Source organism: Oncorhynchus mykiss, chromosome 15 (assembly GCF_013265735.2).
Source record: "Oncorhynchus mykiss isolate Arlee chromosome 15, USDA_OmykA_1.1, whole genome shotgun sequence".
Lineage (NCBI taxonomy): Eukaryota > Metazoa > Chordata > Actinopteri > Salmoniformes > Salmonidae > Oncorhynchus > Oncorhynchus mykiss.
In genome coordinates, this window is record NC_048579.1 from 17243533 (window position 1) to 17263766 (window position 20234).

Below are 20234 nucleotides of genomic sequence, written 5' to 3' on the forward strand. Positions count from 1 at the left end.
GTGTGTGTGTGTGTGTGTATGTGTGATACCTTAATGTTTAATAATCAACTTATAATTTGTTATGCCATGTACACTATTCATAACTATCAGAACTCCCAGTTATCTTAATACTTTTCTGTTGTGTAAGGTAAAATGCAATTAATTATGTTATGCATTCCTACCAGCAAGTAGAGTAGAGACTTTGTGTTGTATTTTATATTAATGTATTTTAGCAATAGACATTACCAATAATAATCTATTCCACAATGTGATAACTCTGAGAATAAGGACTGTTGTAGCAACAGATATAAAACAATTTACTGACTTGTATGCAACACAAAATCAAATCAAATCAAATCAAATTTTATTTGTCACATACACATGGTTAGCAGATGTTAATGCGAGTGTAGCGAAATGCTTGTGCTTCTAGTTCCGACAATGCAGTAATAACAAGTAATCTAACTATAAAATAACAGTTATGTTGCCTCTGTGCACTGTTGAATAAAACCAGCAGAAATTAATCGACATTGAGAGAATGCATGGCTCGGCGAAACAGAATCCAATCCACTATTTAGCAACTCCAGATCTATGTTTGGAGAGTTCTTGGCTGATGACTGAGAAGTCTCTTTACCTGGATAGTGCTCCAATGTATCACTCCGCAGGGTCAGTGAGACTTTTTTCATAACATGTATTACGCGGTCTGACACAAAATGCGACAATTTACATGTTTTTTTATTTATACATATGTATAAGCTTATTTTTTAATGCATGGTTTATTCCTGATCGACCATTATTGGTTTTAACACGTCTTACTTCATGTTTAATTGGACCTATTTCCGCGACAAACGTTGACAGGCAGTGCTTAGGTCTATCCTAAACATGGCTACCATGATGGAGTAAAGCTTCAACTTTAAATTTCACATTTTTAGAAGAAAACTTATACATTTTCACAGGAATGTTTCAACTGAAGAAATTATATCAGTCATCTTATCCATATGAAATCATTGGAGAAAGTTTCTTGTTGGATTTAATAATGGTTTAAGTTGTCTGGAAGCTGGAAACGAAAAAAAAAATAATTGCATCAATTCCGTAAGCGTTTTAATTTCTCTCGATAGTTTTAAAGCTTTTACAAACCTTTTGTGGGATTTTTCAAGTTGTGGATCTATCTTAATTGCAATCATTTTGCTGTGAAGAACTGAAGAAACGATTGGGAAATATTTTATAATTTGTATGCGTTTTATGGCAGAAAGTAAATATTGGTGGTCGAAGGGAGAGTAGTAATGTTCACTGATTGACGTACTTTTAAGAAGCCAATAAACTGAAGAATACATAAAGGGATATAACAGTTTGTATGATTTTTGAGGCGCCGAAAGTGCACTGGTCACTTCCCCCATATTTTTGAATTGGTGGATGAACGAGTCAGCGACACCCCTTATCCCACTTATACTAAACGAAAGTATGACATTTCTCATATGGCTTTAAAGGTCATGAAGGAAATACATCTGAACTTCTAGGTTCTAAAAGGTAAGCTATAATGTATTTCTCTATATTTTACTCAGTTATGTGTTTTCAGACGTGCAGCGATAACCAGCCCCCTTCAACATTTCCGTGTGGCCAATCATGTTGCCGTAGAGCGCTCTGTTTGTTATAATTTTTGATTCAAATATGGCATTTGAAGAGCGCAGCTTCTTGCGAAAACTATTTCGTACTAGAATTCAACTTAACTGCCGGCAACTCAGCATTTTACATTATAGTTTTAATGAGACGTTAACCCTATGGTTCGGCTACTCACTCAAGAAGATCAAACAATAGTGTTTGGCAGGGTTGTGACCATCAAATGATGCAGTCAAAAAGTTGTTTTCAGATCTTTGAACCACATACATTCAATCCCTATGCCCACTCTTGAACTGCACCTATGGGTTTTGACCTAAGCATATTAGAGTCTGAATGTTTTAAACCAGAGGTCTTCAATTCCAGTCCAGGATATTTGGTGTACATGCTTTCATTCCAGCCCTTTAGCAACACCTGGCATTGCATGTTATGGCCCAGACTGAAGATACAGGATTGGTTGACTATTTTAATCAGGTCAGGTATTGGTGATGGGCTGGAATAAACGCTTGCACACGCAGTAGGTCTCCACGACCTAAATTGGAGAACCACATGCGTTGTGGCTCTTGATAGGACATGAGGAGAGTCCAGTGTTTATTATAACCACGAATTGCAATATATTTTCTCAAAAACTATGCCCAACTTTAAGTCATGTTTCTTATGCATTCAACCTTAAGACAGCACTGCATGCAGATCCTGCCATTGACAACCAAGGACTCCAGTTGTTTATTATAGACAGAAGTGCAGCTGATTATATTGTCGTCTCTCAAATCAACGAATAAGGCCTAACTCCTTACCTAGCAGTCGAGGCTGCTGAGGGAGGACGGCTCATAAATGGCTGGAATGGAGCAAATGGAATGGCATCAAACACATGAAAACCATGTTGGATGTAGTTGATACTCTTCCGCTCCAGCCCTTACCTCGAGCCTGTCCTCCCCAATTCAGGTGAGACCAACCTCCTGTGTTACCTGGTGATGTATAAGTAGATTCAAGTACAGTGAAATGCCTTTATTGCCAGCTCTAAACCTGACAATGCAGTAATCAATATCTGTAGTACTAAAAACAATAAGATGGTACAAAAACACACGATAAGTAAGCTAGCTATATACAGGGTCAGTTCCAATACCATATTTACAATGTGCTGGGATACTGGAGTGAAGGAGGTAGATACTTTTGGTCATGTAGTGTATGTGGACACCTGCTCGTCAAACATCTCATTCCAAAATCATGGTCATTAATATGAAATTGCTGCTATTACAGCTTCCACTCTAATGGGAAGGCTTTCCGCCAGATCTTGGAACGTTGCTGCAAGGACTTGCTTCCATTCAGTCACAAGCATTAGTGAGGTCAGGCACTGATGTTGGCCAATTAGGCCTGGCTCGCAGTCTGCGTTCCAATTCATCCCAAAGGTGTTCGATGGGGTTGAGGTCAGAGTTCTTCCACATCAATCTCTACAAACGATTTTTGAATGGACCTCGCTTTGTGCACGGGGGCATTGTCATGCTGAAACCGGAAGCGCGATTCATCACTCTAGAGAACGCTCTTCCACTACTCCAGAGTACAATGGCGGCGAGCTGTACACCACTCCAGCCGACGCTTGGCATTGCGCATGGTGAGCTTAGGCTTGTGTGCGGCTGCTCGTCCATGTTCCTGTGTCCTCGATGGCTGTGTCCTCGATTTTATACACCTGTCAGCAATGGGTGGGAATGAAATGGCCAAATCCAGTAATTTGAAGGGGTGTCCACCATACTTTTGTATATATGAGCCAATTTAGCAATTAGGATATGTTATCTGTAAAACCCCACGGCCTTGTTCTAAAAACATATTTTATTTGAGTACTCAAAAAATCATGCAAGTACTCGAACAGTCAAATGTCAAATGCCCATCCCAAGGAAGTGAGTTTTTGTTTATACAGGATGTACCGCCCCCACCTACTGCCAACCAATCATGTCAATGTGGAGCTATACGGAGTCCTCTGCATTGTTCTAACATTTGAGGCACATGGCGATGCGGTATGGAGCTTGATTTGGCCTTTGCATGCCACCAGAGGGTCCGCAATATCGTCATACACTCCATACGAAGTCTCTGACCACATTTTCGAATCAAGCATAAATTGGATTTAAGACAGTAAAGAGCTAAGGAAAATGTTATGAGAAGCTATGTGCATTGTTATTCAGGGAAGGAAAATGAAGACGGAATGCTGCATACAGGTAAAAGTGGAGGACAGTGTGCAGAAAGCGAGCGAAAGTGGAGGACGTTGTCAAGGAACACACACCAGGAAGCTTTTATTGATTAGAGCAGAGGTAGGAGGAGTTGAGAACATTTGTCGTCACTTACCGTCTTAAAAACAGTGTTGTCAGTGTTCCAGGTCTGATGCCATCATCATTAAAATGACAGATGTCTGACTTAGACAATTTGGCTTTAATGTTGTGTGAATGTAGACCATTTATGGCTAATGTTTAAAGAACTTTGAAGGCTGGTTCCTTGGTTTCAAATTAGTGATAGGATGACATGGCAGGGAAATTCAGAGAAGATCCTTGAATATAGGACATGGAATGGCTCAATTAATCTTAATTTCACCACAGCAAATGCAGTCAGTCTAAAACATGTCATGGTCCTGTCGTGCTTACTTGGAACATAGCAAAGATGGAGGGCTGGAAAAAATTCAGTCCTCCCTGACATGATAGGTCTCAACACCCCACTTTGTTTCGAAGACCATTGGGCCACACAGGTGAAATCTGAGGCTGTGTTTACACGGGCAGCCCAATTCAGATTATTTTTTTTCCACTAATTGGTCTATTCACCAATCACATCAGATCTCTTCACCTAAAATATTTTTCAGAACTGATCTGATTGGTCAAAAAACTATTATTGGGAAAAAGATCAGAATTGGGCTGCCTGTCTAATAGAAGCCAGAGGGTTTCAGGTTTGAGCTTGATTTTTGCAAAGCTCAAAGGACACCAATAATGTCAAGAAGGAAGATTATTTAGTATCACTACTTTCACTGTTTGAAGGGTACCTAATACATAAGGACTTCATACGACATTCATAACACATATTCCTGTGTCACTTACAGTGCAAATGCTGACTGGGCTCCATGTCAACATAACTATATCTGTGAGGCTGTTATGACAAATAATAATACACAAATTCTGGAGATTATTGCCTCTTGGTAGCTACCCTTAATGGTGAACATAAACCTATCAGTTGGAGATATTAGTCATCCTTAGGGTGTCGGATTGCTATATAGTGCATTCTAGCAAATCTTTGAAAGGCATAAAATGACATTCAGGAAGTCTTGAGGTAAAAAAAAGGCATGATGGTCTTCCATTCTTAAGAGCCTACAGTCTCTTGGCATTGTTGCAGAAATGGATTGCAAACTGTTGTGGCAGTGATGGTCGTGGTTATTAAATTAGCTGAGAGAACTGTCAACACCCACTTAGCTGCTTGCAGGCCCCTCCTAGTCCTACTAATGCTTGTGCAACCATTTCTGTGTTCAGTAGGAAGAAATGGGTGATTTGAGGGGCCTGTTTAGGAGGGTTTAACGTTACAGAACGTTTAGGTAGAAGGGTAGGCCTATAGTGTAGAACAGGTGTTATGGTCTGTAATGTGCACTATGAGTATGGTTACATGCACATAATAATGTGATTATTGTGGATAGTCAGATTTAATATACTAGTTTGATTAATACGTTTACATGCTTTGCAAGAAGAACGATTTCCCTAATAATCCTGTTTACATCTGAAATCAGGCTACCTGATGTCACAGATAAATGCAGAAAATCGCCAATCAAAATAAATGTTCTACCACAGCATCCATATTCCTTTTTTGGAAGCATATTTGACTTTTGAGTTCGAACATATAAAGTTTGTATGTGAAAACGACTTCTTCTAAGAGGCATACATTGTTCCGAACTCGCTTCACTCGTGCTAAAGAGAGAGGCTCGCTAGGCTGCTGGTAGCTCATGTGCAGATAAAAATATACTGCTGGAACGTGGGTGTTTACATGTCCTAAAAATGTAAAATATTGCTCAGAAAATGTTGTTTTAATCGCCGTATATTTACTTCAATTTTGACCTTACGCTGATTTAAGATAAGCAGAGTAAGATGTTTACATGACTATTGCATAACCTGCCTACTGCCATAATCCGTTTTAATAACTAATTATTAGTGTGCATGTAAATGTACTCTCTCATAGGTAATTGTGTTCTATTCATTACATTTGACTGTAAGGTTTCAAACATTTTGTTTCACTTCACAGAAATGCATTCCAGAATGCATCCAATAACAAATAATTTTGTTTTTACATTTCAAATGTTTATTTCTACAATGAACACAACAAATGTCTCCTGACCATCCTTCACCACAACTTGACAAACACAACGGATTGTGTTAGAGGGAAATATGTAGTTCAAGATTGAGACATGCGACCTGGCAGCTTGAGAATAGCCCCCCCACACACAAACACCTTTACATTAATGATGTTAATATTTTTTTTGTCATAAGATTTGGAAGGTGTCGCCACAATAGGCCTTTATGGTGAGTGATGTATCTACTCCAAATGTTTGCTACATTACATCAAATGTTTACTGTAACAAATTTGCTCTGTGAAATATCCCTCATTTTGCATCTACATGTTTTTACAGCACTTACTGCATAAACAAAGATTTTTTTTCCCCCCTAAGTTTGTGGAATAGCTTTTATTCTCCCTGTGTCACTGACGTCTTCTGTTGGCCAAGCCTATGACACTACCTCCGATAAGAGGGCTACAACAGCAAACAAGCAGGGCTAAGGCAGCCACATGTCCTGAGCAAACCACATGCATTACATGTGGACACCTACTTGTCGAACATCTCATTCCAAAATTGTGGACATTATTATGGAGTTGGTCCCCCCCCTTTGCTGCTATTACAGCCTCCAATCTTCTGGGAAGGTTTTCCACTAGATGTTGGAACATTGCTGCAGGGACTTGTTTTCATTCAGCCACGAACATTAGTAAGGTCAAACACTGGTTCGCAGTCAGCATTCCAATTCATCCCAAAGTTGTTCGATGGGGTTGAGGTCAGGGCTCTGTGCAGGCCAATCAAGTTCTTCCATACAGATCTCGACAAACCATTTCTGTATTGACCTCGCTTTGTGCACGGGGGCATTGTCGTGCTGAAACAGGAAAGGGTCTTCCCCAAACGGTTTCCACAAAGTTGAAACCACATAATCACCTAGAATGTCATTAAGATTTCCCTTCACTGGAACTAAGGGGCCTAGCCCGAACCATGAAAAACAGCCCCAGACCATTATTCCTCCTCCTCCGAACTTTACAGTTGGCGCTATGAATTGGGGCAGGTAGTGTTCTCCTGGCATCCGCCAAACCCAGATTCGTCCGTCGCACTGCCGATGGTGAAGCGTGATTCATCACTCCAGAGAACACGCTTCCACTGCTCCAGAGTATAATGGCGGCGAGCTTTGCACCACTCCAGCCAACGCTTAGAGGGGTGATCTTAGGCTTGTGTGCGGCTGCTCGGCTATGGAAACCCTTTTCATGAAGTTCCCGACGAACAGTTCTTGTGCTGAAGTTGCTTCCAGAGGCAGTTTGGAACTTGGTCGTTGCAACTGAGGACAGACAATTTTTATGCGCAACACGCCTCAGCCTTCAGCGGTCCCGTTCTGTGAGCTTGTGTGGCTTACCACTTCATGGCTGAGCCGTTGTTGCTTCTAGACGTTTCCATTTCACAATAACAGCACTTACAGTTGACCAGGGCAGAAATTTGACAAACTGATTCGCTGGAAAAGTGGCATTAAAAGTCACTGAGCTCTTCAGTAAGGCCATTCTACCGCCAATGTTTGTCTATGGAGATTGCATGGCTTTATGCTCAATTTTATATACAGTGCCTTGCGGAAGTATTTGGCCCCCTTGAACTTTGTGACCTTTTGCCACATTTCAGGCTTCAAACATAAAGATATAAAACTGTATTTTTTTGTGAAGAATCAACAACAAGTGGGACACAATCATGAAGTGGAACGACATTTATTGGATATTTCAAACTTTTTTAACAAATCAAAAACTTAAAAATTGGGCGTGCAAAATTATTCAGCCCCTTTACTTTCAGTGCAGCAAACTCTCTCCAGAAGTTCAGTGAGGATCTCTGAATGATCCAATGTTGACCTAAATGACTAATGATGATAAATACAATCCACCTGTGTGTAATCAAGTCGCCGTATAAATGCACCTGCACTGTGATAGTCTCAGAGGTCCGTTAAAAGCGCAGAGAGCATCATGAAAAACAAGGAACACACCAGGCAGGTCCGAGATACTGTTGTGAAGAAGTTTAAAGCCGGATTTAGATACAAAACGATTTCCCAAGCTTTAAACATCCCAAGGAGCACTGTGCAAGCGATAATATTGAAATGGAAGGAGTATCAGACCACTGCAAATCTACCAAGACCTGGCCGTCCCTCTAAACTTTCAGCTCATACAAGGAGAAGACTGATCAGAGATGCGGCCAAGAGGCCCATGATCACTCTGGATGAACTGCAGAGATCTACAGCTGAGGTGGGCGACTCTGTCCATAGGACAACAATCAGTCGTATATTGCACAAATCTGGCCTTTATGGAAGAGTGGCAAGAAAGACATTTCTTAAAGATATCCATAAAAAGTGTAGTTTAAAGTTTGCCACAAGCCACCTGGGAGACACACCAAACATGTGGAAGAAGGTGCTCTGGTCAGATGAAACCAAAATTGAACTTTTTGGCAACAATGCAAAACGTTATGTTTGGCGTAAAAGCAACACAGCTGAACACACCATCCCCACTGTCAAACATGGTGGTGGCAGCATCATGGTTTGGGCCTGCTTTTCTTCAGCAGGGACAGGGAAGATGGTTAAAATAGATGGGAAGATGGATGGAGCCAAATACAGGACCATTCTGGAAGAAAACCTGATGGAGTCTGCAAAAGACCTGAGACTGGGACGGAGATTTGTCTTCCAACAAGACAATGATCCAAAACATAAAGCAAAATCTACAATGGAATGGTTCAAAAATAAACATATCCAGGTGTTAGAATGGCCAAGTCAAAGTCCAGACCTGAATCCAATCGAGAATCTGTGGAAAGAACTGAAAACTGCTGTTCACAAATGCTCTCCATCCAACCTCACTGAGCTCGAGCTGTTTTGCAAGGAGGAATGGGAAAAAATGTCAGTCTCTCGATGTGCAAAACTGATAGAGACATACCCCAAGCGACTTACAGCTGTAATCGCATCAAAAGGTGGCGCTACAAAGTATTAACTTAAGGGGCCTGAATAATTTTGCACGCCCAATTTTTCAGTTTTGGATTTGTTAAAAAAGTTTGAAATATCCAATAAATGTCGTTCCACTTAAAAAAATACAGTTTTATATCTTTATGTTTGAAGCCTGAAATGTGGCAAAAGGTCGCAAAGTTCAAGGGGGCCGAATACTTCCGCAAGGCACTGTACCCGTCGGCAATGGGTGTGGCTGAAATGGCTGAATCCACACGTTTTGAAGGGGTGTCCACATACTTTTGTGTGTGTGATATGTATTAGTGCATCTGTCCTTAAATGTGAGAATCCATGTTTTTATGCTCAGTGATGTCCCAAATATCTTGCTAGTGGGAATGGGTCTGTGATGTGAGGTGGACACTTTGAAATGCCAAAACTCAAGTTATAAACATGTAATATCCACTTCCGTTTCTGGTGTCATAGGCACATAGCCTACCCTTCAAGCAGACCAGCAGGCTCATAGTCTGTTTGTGGTCTGCCCAGCGACGTTGTGAGGCTGAACAGCCACTTGGCTCTAGTAGTGCATTTGAGAACTAGTAAAATAAAATAAACCGGTACAGACGCACAGCGGGGGTCCCTGCTATTTATTTTCTCTCCTCTAATTTTTTCATTCTCTCCACCCCAACATGACTGTGCTTAACAAAATGGCTAAATTAATTTATGCAGTAGAGAGCGATGCTGCCAAGCAGCACGGAGAAGTCCCCAAATGCTAGACTTCGCACATCTGGTCTCGAAGACATTACAGATGAGTCAATGTCTGCTTTCTTCCTTTCCCCTCTTTCTTGTGCAAGAGCTCGCCTTACCTAGCTCTGCTAAATTGACACTGGTCTGTCCACTGTACAGTTGTGCCTTTCATCAAGCAGTTGTAGTTGCTATTGTTAATTTTCTCAGTTATTAGAAGTGGAGGCTAGATCTGTTGTATTCTGTGGTAGTTGTTGGAGGCTTAAGGGTGGTAAACCCAGCTAATTTGCTCGTCGAAGTTGAGGGGGAGTGCTGTGACAGTGATGGCCATCCTGGCCCGTCTTCTATGTGTTTCTGCATGCTTTGCATCATGAGGTATGTGAAAGCAAGTTGAGTTGTGTAACTTTTGTGTTGTTACACAATGTGTTGTAACTTTTGCACAAGCATGCCTGATTCAACTAGTCAACTAATCATCAAGCTCTTGGTAAGTTGAATCAGGTGTGCTGGTGGTGGAATCAAACAAAGGTGGAATGGCTGGGCTCAAGCACGGCTCCAAGCGGGTTGGGAAATGGGATATGTTGCATTGAAAGATCCTTATGTCATCAAATTTTGCCATTCGTAGCCAATATCAATGTGCCAACTAGTGGACAATGATAGAGATTTATAATTGTTTTTAGATATACAGTGGGGAGAACAAGTATTTGATCCACTGCCGATTTTGCAGGTTTTCCTACTTACAAAGCATGTAGAGGTCTGTAATTTTTTATCATAGGTACACTTCAACTGTGAGAGATGGAATCTAAAACAAAAATCCAGAAAATCCCATTGTATGATTTTTAAGTAATTAATTTGCATTTTATTGCATGACATAAGTATTTGATACATCAGAAAAGCAGAACTTAATATTTGGTACAGAAACCTTTGTTTGCAATTACAGAGATCATACGTTTTCTGTAGTTCTTGACCAGGTTTGCACACACTGCTGCAATGATTTTTGCCCACTCCTCCATACAGACCTCCAGATCCTTCAGGTTTCGGGGCTGTCAATGGGCAATACGGAATTTCAGCTCCCTCCAAAGATTTTCTATTGGGTTCAGGTCTGAAGACTGGCAAGGCCACTCCAGGACCTTGAGATGCTTCTTACAGAGCCACTCCTTAGTTGCCCTGGCTGTGTGTTTCGGGTCGTTGTCATGCTGGAAGACCCAGCCACGGCCCATCTTCAATGCTCTTACTGGCCAAGATCTCACGATACATGGCCCCATCCATCCTCCCCTCAATACGGTGCAGTCGTCCTGTCCCCTTTGCAGAAAAGCATCCCCAAAGAATGATGTTTCCACCTCCATGCTTCACGGTTGGGATGGTGTTCTTGGGGTTGTACTCCTCCTTCTTCTTCCTCCAAACACGGCGAGTGGAGTTTAGACCAAAAAGCTTTATTTTTGTCTCATCAGACCACATGACCTTCTCCCATTCCTCCTCTGGATCATCCAGATGGTAATTGGCAAACTTCAGACGGGCCTGGACATGCGCTGGCTTGAGCAGGGGGACCTTGCGTGCGCTGTAGGATTTTAATCCATGATGGCGTAGTGTGTTACTAATGGTTTTCTTTGAGACTGTTGCCCCAGCTCTCTTCAGGTCATTGAACAGGTCCTGCCGTGTAGTTCTGGGCGGATCCCTTACCTTCCTCATGATCATTGATGCCCCACGAGGTGAGATCTTGCATGGAGCCCCAGACCGAGGGTGATTGACCGTCATCTTGAACTTCTTCCATTTTCTAATAATTGCGCCAACGGTTGTTGCCTTCTCACCAAGCTGCTTGCCTATTGTCCTGTAGCCCATCCCAGCCTTGTGCAGGTCTACAATTTTATCCCTGATGTCCTTACACAGCTCCCTGGTATTCGCCATTGTGGAGAGGTTGGAGTCTGTTTGATTGAGTGTGTGGACAGGTGTCTTTTATACAGGTAACGAGCTCAAACAGGTTCAGTTAATACAGGTAATGAGTGGAGAACAGGAGGGCTTCTTAAAGAAAAACTAACAGGTCTGTGAGAGCCGGAATTCTTACTGGTTTGTAGGTGATCAAATACCTATGTCATGCAATACAATTTTAATTAATTACTTAAAAATCATACAATGTGATTTTCTGGAATTGTGTTTTAGATTCCATCTCTCACAGTTGAAGTGTACCTATGATGAAAATTACAGACCTCTACATTCTTTGTAAGTAGGAAAACCTGCAAAATCGGCAGTGGATCAAATATTTGTTCTCCCCACTGTATATACAGTACCAGTCAAAAGTTTGGACCACCTACTCATTCCAGGGTTTTTCTTTACTTTTACTCTTTTCTATATTGTAGAAAAAAAGTGAAGACATCAAAACTATGAAATAACACATGGAATCATGTAGTAACCAAAAAAGTGAAATTCTTTACAGCAGCCACCCTTTGCCTTGATGACAGCTTTGCATACTCTTGGCATTCTCTCAACCAGCTTCATGAGGTAGTCACCTTAAATGCATTTCAATTAACAGATGTGCCTTGTTAAAAGTTAATGTGTGGAATTTCTTTCCTTAATGCATTTGAGCCAATCAGTTGTGTGGTGACAAGGTAAGAGTGGTATACAGAAGATAGCACTATTTGGTAAAAGACCAAGTCTTTATTATGGCAAGAACAGCTCAAATAAGCAAAGAGAAATGACAGTCCATTTATTTTAAAGACATGAAGGTCAGTCAATCTGGAAAATTTCAAGAACTTTGAGCGTTCAAGTGCAGTTGCAAAAACCATCAAGCGCTATGATGAAACTGGCTCTCATGAGGACCGTCACAGGAATGGAAGACCCAGAGTTACCTCTGCTGCAGAGGATAAATTCATTAGAGTTACCAGCCTCAGAAATTGCAGCACAAATAAATGTGTCAGAGAGTTCAACAGACACATCTCAATATCAACTGTTCAGAGGAGACTGTGAATCGAGCCTTCATGGTCGATTTGCTGCAAATAACATTAGACCGGTGGAAATCTGTTCTTTGATCTGATGAGTCCAAATTTGATATTTTTGGTTCCAACCATCTTGGCTTTGTGAGACGCAGAGTAGGTGAACGGATCTCCGCATATGTGGTTCCCACCGTGAAACATGGACGAGGAAGTGTGTTGGTGTGGGCGTCTTTTGCTGGTTACACTGTCAGTGATTTATTTTGAGTTCAAGGCTCACTTAACCAGCATGGCTACCACAGCATTCTGCAGTGATACGCCATCCCATCTGGTTTGGGCTATCATTTGTTTTTCAACGGGACAATGACCCAACATACCTCCAGGCTGTGTAAGGGCTATTTGACCAAGAAGGAGAGTGATGGGAGTGCTGCATCAGGTGACTTGGGTCTCCACAATCTCCCAACCTCAATCCAATTGAAATGGTTTGGGATGAGTTGGACCGCAGAGTGAAGGAAAAGCAGCCAACAAGTGCTCCGCATATGTGGGAACTCCTTCAAGACTGTTGGAAAAGCATTCCAGGTGAAGCTGGTTGAGAGAATGCCAAGAGTGTTCACAGTCAAGGCAAAGGGTGGCTACTTTGAAGAATCTCAAATATATTTTGATTTGTTGAACAATTCTTTTGTTTTTTTGATTCGTAATGATTCCACATGTGTTATTTCATAGTTTTGATGTATTTTCTGTTATTCTACAATTGTATAAAATAGTAAAAATAAAAACCCTTGAATGATTGTCTGTCAACGTTTGACTAGTACTGTGTGTGTGAGATATATCTCACACGCACACTCAGGTTGGATGCTCCCCATCCAACCTGATCGAGCTTGAGAGGATCTACAGAGAACAATGGGATAACCTCCCCAAATACAGGCATGCCAAGCTTGTAGCGTCATACTCCAGTCTGTAATCGTTGGCAAAGGTGCTTCAACAGAGTACTGAGTAAAGGGTCTGAGTACTTATGTAATTGTGATATTTTTTTTTCTTCAGTAATCTCTAAACCTTTTTAATCCATTTCAGAACAAGGCCGTTCTAAATGTATTGTGTGTGTGGATGGATTTCAGTAGAAAGTCCACTGTGTCTCATGGTGTACTCAAACGGGGCACCTTACAATACAGGTTGTGTGTTAACCAAACCAGAAGTTGTTTTCTGTTTCTTTTTTATCTACTTTGGTATTTAATTATCTTACCTAGCAAGACCAATGTATCCCCACAGCTCCAATCCGATGTCCATGGTTCAATTAATAAACTTGTCTCCTTCTCTCTCCTCTTCTCTATGCTCTCCATCCTGGTCCGCAGAATGTCATCAGAGGACAAGAGTCTGGATCCCTCTGACCACGGACCTTCTACTCCCCTGAGCATTACTGGGGGGTGCACCCCCTCCCCTGCCCCCACAGACCGGCGCCCCCGCGGCCGGCCTCGTAAGGATGCAGGCTCTGGATTACCCACACCCAGAAAGAAGTAGGTCCCTCTGCACTCTAATCTTGGTGTGATGCTTAGTTTTGATGCCTTGGCTGATGGTGTTGCCCTCTGTGGTTTCATTGGTCCCTGTGGCATTTGTTCTTGTGGTGATCTACTGGATGTATTTTACTAAGCAGTTTGGTTGTTTAGGGGGGAGGGTTGGTTGGTTGGAGTTTTCATTTTGGGTGGTTGTGAGTTGTAAAGGTAGGATTAATTATTATCGTAGAGGATAAAAACATTAAGTCTACCGACAGATGTCTCTTTGGCTGGTTCAGGTTTATTACTTAATCAACTCATGGAATTCTTCAGTAATCTTGCCATTTCTTTCAAAGCGGACAATTAAAAAAAAAAAAACATTTTTAATTGGTAATACTCATCTCCCTCAGCCCCACAACCCCATAGGTCCACTAAATGAATTTATTAAGTACCATGAATTATTAAATCTGCCAGCGTTTTCATCTCCCAATACGCGGCCTCCCAAATGAATCATGAGTGCAAGGAAGGAGATATGTGCTGCTGTGGCTACATGGATAACCCAAGCTATCCCCAAACGTTGCTGGTGGGGAGGGGTATGTGTGTGTTTGGAGAGGGAAGCGGGGCGTCACAAAGTGTGGCGTGGAGCCAACCTAAGCCGAGATTCCATCTTGACGAGCCACTCGTGTTTTGAGGTGCATTGGCTCAGAGGAAGCCGGGCGCCCCCTCGAGGCACTCAAGGAGACTGTCACGTAGAGTAGGCCAGAAGGCTAAACTGAAAAACCTAACCTCTAACAAATAAAAAGATGGCAGAGCCGCAAAAGTACTTCTGTGCAAGGGTGTTTATTTACGTAGTGAATCCGGAAGAAAAGCAACAGTACTGCCATCCAAAGTATACATTATGGGGACAGCTTAAAACAATGCTGCCCCCATCAACAGCTCAATCCAAAATGGTTCCCCCCTTGAACTGAAAGAGAGGCTCCTTTTGTAGTGGAAACCCCTCCCATCAGAACATACCCAGCACTTATTAATTAAGCAATTACCGTCATCAAAGCCTACATTTTTCACTCAGCTAAACATAATGAATTATATACATTGCAACACGTTTCTCAAGATACAATATACCAATATAACACATTTAGAAAATCCCATCCCTACTGACATGGAGTCTTCCAATATGCCCATTCACATGAACGAGCCATTTGAGCCACTACAAAGCCAGCCTGATTACCGTAGCTCTGGTCCTTATCCCAGCATACCCTGAAGCTACAGAGATGGAGAGAGAGGAACAGAACCAAACAAACAACACGCTCATCCATAACATAGATAAGTACAATAAACGTTGCTTAAATTAAACATGAACGCTTGTCTGTACATTCTTTATACCATAAACTGTTACTGACGGGAGGTAAGAATAAAGTGTAAAATGTATGTACTAAGATAGCAAAGTGAACTTGTCGACCCACATTGTTAACGGAGCAGGGAGGTGCGATGTGTGTGCTAGTGTACCAAACGCTGCCCGCGGCCAGTGACTGACTCCCCCGTCACAGAGACACTGCCTAGGAACTGACAATGTACCCGTCTTTTTTCATGTTTTTCCTTTCCGGTTGTTACATTTTGTCTCAGAGATATCCCCACTTTCATCCTTTCACATGGCAAACTCATACAGGAGAGGAAGTATTGCATACCACCTATCACTAGAATACCATGTAGCACTAATCCAATCAAGAACAACTCTAGAAGATGGTCTGTATAACTTTGTGGGGAGGAGGTTTCGTCTTCAGATGAAGGATGTGATTGGCTTAAGGCTAACCCATTTAGTTGACTGGTCGATAGGCTTTTGGTCGACCAAGATTTCTTTAGTCGAGCAGTAGCAATAAAAAATATATCATGGTGTACAAGACACCTGTCTGATTCGCACCTATCTGAGTGGACTCATCCATTGTGGTGGGGATGGAACAGTCCATCAGTCTAAGACGTTCTACTGCAATTGTTTGTTTATATTACATAAGAACAATGGTGCAACACTAATAAAAAATATTATTTTATAATAAATGCGCTAGTGGTCGCAGGAACACATCAGTGCGCTGTTGAGTTGGCGCCTTTTCCTAGACCATGTTGCTATTTGTATAATAGCAAAGTTAACCAGCATATTGGTGTTGAGAACAATGCGGCGGAGGCAGCAGTAGAATGAGGAAATGAGAAAACAGCCCTTGTATCATTGTCTAAGAAAAGTGAGGAGAGAGGAAACCCCAACTTAATTAGGTCTATAATCAATAGCCTAACTGTTAAATGTGCCTGGCTTTATAAATCATTCATGTGCATCTATAGGAATGTTGCCCGTTTGTGTTTGTTTAGAAGCTTACTGATTCCGTGAGCACCAAGCCTCACGTAAGTAAGCAATTTCACAAATTCAGCTTTTTTTAAGCTTTGCACTTTAACATTTTTGTAAAAAAAAAATAATATATTTTTAGAACAGCCGCTCTGGTATTATTTCTCATTTATTTAGTGTTTACATTGTTCCAAATTGTCCGAAAAAATAATATTGATAACAACGCTCCTCTTTCTTGATCTTATTATTACTATTATTATAATGATCATAAGTAAGGTCATGATCATTAGTAGGCTTAGTATAGCCAACATTGAGGCCTACATACAGCTAAGAGCGCCTCCTGTTTATTCTTAATACCGTAACTTACTTAGGACTATATTTCAATACTTATATGCTACTGAATCCATCATTAATTCGTTCATGTCATTACACAGCATATGAGTCATTCATGATTTTGAATTGCAATCAAGCATTTTAGTTTTAAAATATAGTGAGCCTTGAATAATTGGCTTAAACAATAAATGAAGCATTCCATTTCAGAAATTGCATTCATGAATGAATGCGACTGTTTTTAGTCTTTCCTGTAATAAAGGCTTAACAAAAAAACATTACAACGGACTCTCTGGTACACTTATTTATTTAGTGTTTACATTGTTCCAAAAGGTCAGAAATTATATTGTAATCTATACAGCACCTGTTTGGCAGACACAATATTCACGCAGCATTACCTTATTTTTCTTGAGCTCCAGTATTTTCCACAACTAGTAAAGTATATTCCAAACATCTGGCTTTCCCCTTTACCTCCTGAGCAACCAGTAAACATTCCCCCATTTTCGAATTTGTCATGTCTTCAGCATTCATTTTGCTGTCATGTTTTACGGTGTTCAGAGTTTGTTATAACCAATTTATTGATGTAATTATGATAAGCTATAGGTCAGGCCCTATTGTGCCCCATTCAGACGGGCTTATTTTTACTGGGGGGGTTCGGGTAATGTAATTATGTGCACGAGAACAAAACACCACTTCTGTAATTTTAGTTCTGACCCAATCTGCCATGTCAGTCATTTTTACATCGCAGGAGAGTAACAAACTCCAATGTCCTTTGGTAATACTAGTCCCATGTGAATCAACATCCCTGTGTTTTGAGAGAGATGTCTGAGTTTGACAGGTGTTGCTCGCGGTTTGTGCACGGTAACAGTAGCTGATTCGATAAATGTAACTAAGTTGTGTGACCTGTTTCAGGAAACTAAGCGTATGTCACGGGGTCACTACTTCACAGGTGAGCCGTTTAGATGTAAAATGTTTTTCTGCATTTTTTTTGGCAGAAATGCCTCGAACATGTGAACTTTCATGTTCCTTAATAACAAACTTGTATGTCAAATGTAAGTACGAATAAAATTGTTAAATTATGACCCTAGTTGGTTTAGCCATGGAAAAAAACAGCAACCTTCCCACTAGCCTGAGATAATGAGTGGGCTGAACATGCCGAGAGTTTGAATTGGTAGGCCATATAACACGCTTCTGTCTATTTGAGCTGTCCAGTATTTCTAGGTACCCTTGTGTCAAACTCCGCTTTAAAAACAAGTATTGTGTAGTAAAAAGTGTTTCTCTCCACTTTCTGGAGGACCGAGTTTTGAAATCAGTGGAATTTGAGTATGATAGCTAAGGAGATGGAGAAAACGCCAGTCTCCAGGTTACATCTTCAAACTAAGGACAACCATGGCATCCGACAGGAGATGTGTCCATCCATGAATGATGTATACGGGTAAAATAGTCTAAGCTAGCTACATTTTCAGATATTACACATTTCTAATTTTGACAAAGTGGTTTCATTTCAAGTTGGTGTACTGTTAGCTGGCTGGCTTGCTAGCGTATGTTACATGTATGATCTTATTATTCATATCTCAGAGCCATTTGCTTGGCTAGCTAACATTGAACCTGGTTGGTTAGATACCTGCAGATTCATGCATGGTAGTAACGTCACGAGTTGGGATTATGCGAAATTGTTTACCTAGCTAGCTAGCTACATGTCTTAACAAAAGACTCCACTATGCAAGTAACCATTTCAGGTGCGTTTGTAAATTCTCTGGCTATGTAGTCCGATTTCTGAGCATTCTCGTCTGAGTGTGCCAGAGCATAGAATAACTGATGAATTTACAAATGCTCAACACCTGTTGAATATGGCCGGTGTCAGTAAATGTTGGCAAAAAAGTGTAATTAAGTTGTTGCCAGCAGCACAGTTACCAACATTCTGGATAACATGAAAACAGCCCAATCAGCTCTGTTAGGTTGAGTAAAATGGTCACCATGATCTCATTTGTGTCTGGAAGTAGCTGGCAAACTAGCCAATGTTAGCCATTTAGCTTGGGTGCTTGACTGCAGTTGTGAGGTCAGAACGTTTGGATCAACCCTACTCATCACCCAGAGCATCCAGTGTGCGCTCTAAATGCTCTGCGTGAAACGCTCTGAATTTACAAACTGACAATCTGACAGCACAGTTTTAGTCACCGACTTCTGGATAACATGAAAACAACCTATGATGAATCGGTGTAGACAAAGAAGGGCTCTCCAGTAGTAGTACCAAAACATTCAAAGGCCATTTTCTCAAAAGTGAGTTTACAAGTTTATCAACTTTCAAAGCAGAATTACTTTTCCATTGTTCCTCAACTGTATTGTATGATATACAATTTTGGAGCTCTGAGTCTATACTGTTATCCAATTAAAAAAATTAAAAAAAATACAATTTAAAATGTTGCTATCTAAGACCGATTTTTGAGCTGGTCATTCACAGGCTACACGTGGGCCATTTATATATCAACTTTCACAGGGAATACTTTATTACTTGAATATTGCCAAATGCATAAGTAACAAATATTGAGCCTATTTAATGCAACCCTTGCTGTTAATAGATCTCAAAGCAGCATGCAACTGACCAAAAGGTTTGGAAATGTATACTTTCGCATCCAAAGCTTTAACATATCTGAAGTGCAATTGCACTGTTTAGCTCAAATCTGAAGGCTGGGGGGCATCTAGGACATACTGCAGATTGCTCAAATGTCCTAATGATTATGATCACACTTCCTCAATTCAAATATGGTGACAGTTTGGTATGGTTTAGAAACTTGGAACCAAGCTTGAGTTATCAGTGTGGCCATATCACCTGGACATGTTGAAATACTGTGTCTTCACGCCCAGAATAAAAAATCTTCAGGCTTCTGGCATAACTGTCAATTTATTGGGAAGAAATAAAGAGTTGCAGTTTGGAAAAAAACTAATCCCGACCGACTCGTCCTCTGGAATAACGGACATTGTGGAGTAATACTTAAATAACCAACGTTCTCTAGTAATGATAGTCACGTGCAAATAGGTCTTTGGTCACGTGATGCATACATGCGATGCATACATGTTTCACGTTAAGAGCGCAAGGGTTAACCTGTTAGATCTACCCCCCCCTTTTTTGAAAATTCTGTTAAAAATCGCGCAACTTTTCAGCGTCCTGCTACTCATGCCAGGAATATAGTATATGCATATGATTAGTATGTGTGGATAGAAAACACTCTGAAGTTTATAAAACTGGTTAAATCACGGCTGTGACTATAACAGAGCGTGTGTTTCATTGAAAAACGCAAGAAAAACTGCTCTCTGAAAGCAAAAAATAATTTCCATAAGTCACTTCCACCAGTTGTTAAAGGAGAACAGAATTTAATGGAAATTTGCCTGCACTTCATACAAATTCCGCACGATGGCGCCATTGTACTAATTTTCAATCGAATTAATTGTTGGAAAATCCATCTGTCTGACCCCAAGTTTTCCAGTCTTCACCCGGATGCAGTTCAAGGAGAGATCAGATTGCATTGTTTTTGAAGTGAGGACCTATTGAAGAGACATCGCCCTGTAATCGTTTTGATAGATTATAAACGTTTACTAATACCTAAAGTTG

General features: G+C 40.9%; 1 protein-coding gene across 1 annotated transcript in view; it reads left to right on the forward strand.

The window, feature by feature from the left end:
* The first annotated feature begins 624 nt into the window (after nt 1-624).
* LOC110490933 (histone-lysine N-methyltransferase 2C) overlaps nt 625-20234 on the forward strand; it is a 228806-nt gene continuing 209196 nt past the window's right edge. Inside the window, exons 1-2 of the mRNA XM_036945610.1 lie at nt 625-1503; nt 13828-13989. Of these exons, the coding sequence (XP_036801505.1) occupies nt 13829-13989 (161 nt within the window). The 5' untranslated portion in view covers nt 625-1503; nt 13828. The remainder of the gene's footprint in view (nt 1504-13827; nt 13990-20234) is intronic.